Source organism: Mandrillus leucophaeus, unplaced genomic scaffold (genome assembly GCF_000951045.1).
Source record: "Mandrillus leucophaeus isolate KB7577 unplaced genomic scaffold, Mleu.le_1.0 Scaffold178, whole genome shotgun sequence".
Taxonomy (NCBI): Eukaryota; Metazoa; Chordata; class Mammalia; order Primates; family Cercopithecidae; genus Mandrillus; species Mandrillus leucophaeus.
Window position 1 is genome coordinate 1991773 of NW_012101787.1, and position 3517 is coordinate 1995289.

General features: G+C 45.0%; 1 protein-coding gene across 1 annotated transcript in view; it reads right to left on the reverse strand.

Annotated features, from left to right (window-relative positions):
* LOC105537679 (supervillin-like) overlaps nucleotides 1-3517 on the reverse strand; it is a 118616-nt gene that overhangs the window by 16288 nt on the left and 98811 nt on the right. The window contains 1 exon segment of the mRNA XM_011977331.1: nucleotides 524-679. Within this exon segment, the coding sequence (XP_011832721.1) occupies nucleotides 524-679 (156 nt within the window).

Consider the following 3517-nt stretch of genomic DNA (forward strand, 5'->3'; position numbering starts at 1 on the left):
GCCATTTGCTTTCCCAGGCTCCCTTGCAGCTGGGGTTGGCCATGTGACAAGCTCTGGCCAATGGGATATAAGCAGAAGTCTGCTGGGGATTTCTGGGAAAACGTCTTTTTTATCTGATTAAAGAGAGAGATGTGGCTATTAAGTTCCCTTTTTTCCACCACCCTTCTTTCTCTTTCTGTCTTGAATGCAAACATGATGGCTGGAGCAATGGCAGTCGACCAGTGACCATGCAGCAACAAGACTGAGAGCAAGGCTGGGAGAAGAGCAGAGACGCCAGGCCTGCCGCTGTGGTGCTCAACCTGTTCTTAGCTGACGTCTTTGGGTGGGTTAAGTAACTGAGCCTCGTTTCTTATGCTATAATGTGTGGCTGATTTCACCCTCCTTCCTTTTGGTGTAGGGGTGAGGATAAGCATATGTTCTGGGTGTGCAGAAGCACATGGAAGGTGTGTCTTCTGCTGCTTAGCAGCAGAAGTGTGTCATAGCTGCTTAGCAGTGTGTCATAGCTGCCGCCTGCAAGCGGTACCCGACTGGGGCACGCTGTACAGATTTTCCTGCAGGAAGGGCATGGAACTGACCACAGACGGGGCTCGGGCAGGGTACACAAACTCCGTGGCCGCGAAGTCCCCAGAGGAGCTGCTGAGGATGAACAGGCGGGGTACGAAGTTAAAACTTCCAGGATCTTTGAAAGAAAAGAGAACAAAGCTAAAGATACCATATGAATTAAAGTAAATTCCAGATGAAGAATGAATGTAAAATATGAAATAATTCAAAGCATTGTGGAAACAGGTAGAATTTATCTGAGCTTTGAGGTATAGAAGACCTGTTAAATTGTAATAGTAAAAACTGGCCAGGTGCAGTGGCTCATGCCTGTAATCCCACCACTTTGGGAGGTCAAGGTGGGCTGATCATTTGAGGTCAGGAGTTTGAGACCAGCCTGGCCAACATGGTGAAACCCGTCTCTGCTAAAAATACAAAAATTAGCTGGGCATAGTGGCACATGCCTGTAATCCCAGCTATTCAAGAGGCTGAGAATCACTTGAACCCAGGAGGTGGAGGCTGCAGTGAGCCAAGATCGGGCCACTGCACTCTAGCTTGGGCAACAGAGTGAGACTCCGTAACAAAACAAACAAATAAACAAGCAAACAAACAAAAAAGACTGGAGTCTCTGCTTCTATATCACCTCAATTTTTCCTAGCTTCAATCCCATTTCCAACATTACAACTGTATTGGGGTTTGAAAGGAAGAAGAAAATTCATTTAAGTTCCTAAAAGTTCAGGGGTCATATTTATTTGATTTTTTCAGCCATTTCTTTGGTAAAGTATCTGTAACATAGGTTCCATAAATGATTCTAATAATTTCTTAAAGTATTTTCACTAAAAATGGCCTTTCCTACCATCCACTATAGATCTGAACTGGCTAAGTTTGTATGTTTTTGAGAGGGCAAAATAAAATAGGAACCATCAATGACCACGTTATAAATACCTAAAATTAATTTGGAAGCCACTCAACTGAAATTTCTGCTAACTTAGCAAAAAATTTTGCCTTTGATTAGCAATCTTATTCCTCAAAGTAGTGAAAATGTATTGCACCAACTAGATTACTGGGGAAAGAAAGGCATGTTTCCAATAGAGCATAACAGTTTATAAAGACCTAGACATTTTTAGCACTCAAATACATTGTGTAAATACACATTTACACTTAAATAACCAATATCATGTCCTAACATTCTAAATAGACTTGACCGTATATATGCAAAACACAATTGTATCTCTTTTTAAAAGTATTTTTATTTTAGAGACAGAGTTTTGCTCTGCTGCTTGGGCTGGAGTGTAGTGGTATAACCATAGCTCACTGTAGCCTTGAACTCCTGGGCTCAAGGGATCCTCCTGGCTCAGCCTCCCAAAGCCCTGGGACTACAGGCAGATGCCACTGTACTGGGCTGATTTTTTTATTTTTTGTACAGATGAGGTTTTACTATGCTGCCCAGAGTAGTCTTGAACACCTGGCCTTAAGTGATCCTCCCACCTCAGCTTCCCAAAACTCAGGGATTACAGGTGCAAGCCTAGACTTCTATTTCTTTAAAGGTATTTTACAAAATGGGCATGTCACTAATTTTCGTTAAGAGTTTTTCTTCACGTATTGAAATGTAGTCCTATATACAAATTCATTTTTCATATGTGTATTCATTTTTAATTTTAGCAATGTAAAGATTCAATTTTTAGTGGGAAGAACTTATGGGACCATTCTTTTCCTTTTCTTTTTCTTTTTCTTTTTTTTTTGTATTTTTAGTAGAGATGGGGTTTCACCGTGTTAGCCAGGATGGTCTCGATTTCCTGACCTCTTGATCCGGAGCCATTCTTTTCACAGCCTTGATCAGTTGCCTAATTTAAAGTGTAATACAAAAATTAACGGGGTGTGGTGGCAGGCACCTGTAATCCCAGCTACTCGGGAGGCCAAGGCAGGGAGAATTGCTTGAACCCAGGAGATAGAGGTTGCAGTGAGCCAAGGTTGCGCCACTTCACTCCAGGCTGGGCAACAGAGCGAGACTCTGTCTCAAAATAAATAAATAGGGCCTGGTGCGATGGCTCATGCCTGTAATCCCAGCACTTTGGGAGGCTGAGACAGATGGATCACGAGGTCAGGAGATTGAGACCATCCTAGCTAACACGGTGAAACCCTGCTTCTCTAAAAAAACAAAAAATTAGCCGGGCATGGTGGCGGATGCTTATAGTCCCAGCTACTTGGGAGGCTGAGGCAGGAGAATGGTGTGAACCTGGCAGACGGAGCTTGCAGTGAACCGAGATCACGCCACTGCACTCCAGCCTGGGTGACAGAGCGAGAGCGAGACTCTGTCTCTAAATAAGTAAATAAATAAATAAATAAATAGATAGATAGATAAATAGATAGATAAATAGATAAATAAAGTGTGGACATGTTACGCCATCAAAGCAGTTTCAAGAATAAGTTTGGTACCAGTAGTGCTATTTAGGAATAACAGAAAACAGAGGTGTGAAGACTGCTTATGGTTAAGTATCCTTACCCCAGAGCCACCTATTTATAGAAATTAAACCCCTATCGTGCCCTGGAGGAGCCTGGCTCAGCATTCCTAGGCACCTCGAGCAGCTGTCCCCTGACCCTGCTGGAACGCAAGCAACCCTACCCTGCAGGCGCTGGGCCAGGACACTGACCGCAGCAGGCCAGCCAGCATCGGCCAAGCGGAGGCTCTACCACCTGTGCAGCTGCTGCTTTTTGCTGACCCTCTCCCAGGAGTGCTCCCTGAGCTCTGACTCGGTCCTGTGTGCAGGTGTGCTGACCCTCTCCCAGCAGTGCTGCCTGAACTCTGACTCGGTCCTGTGTGCAGGTGTGCTGACCCTCTCCCAGCAGTGCTCCCTGAGCTCTGACTCGGTCCTGTGTGCAGGTGTGCTGACCCTCTCCCAGAAGTGCTGCCTGAGCTCTGACTCGGTCCTGTTTGCAGGTGTGCTGACCCTCTCCCAGAAGTGCTCCCTGAGCTCTGACT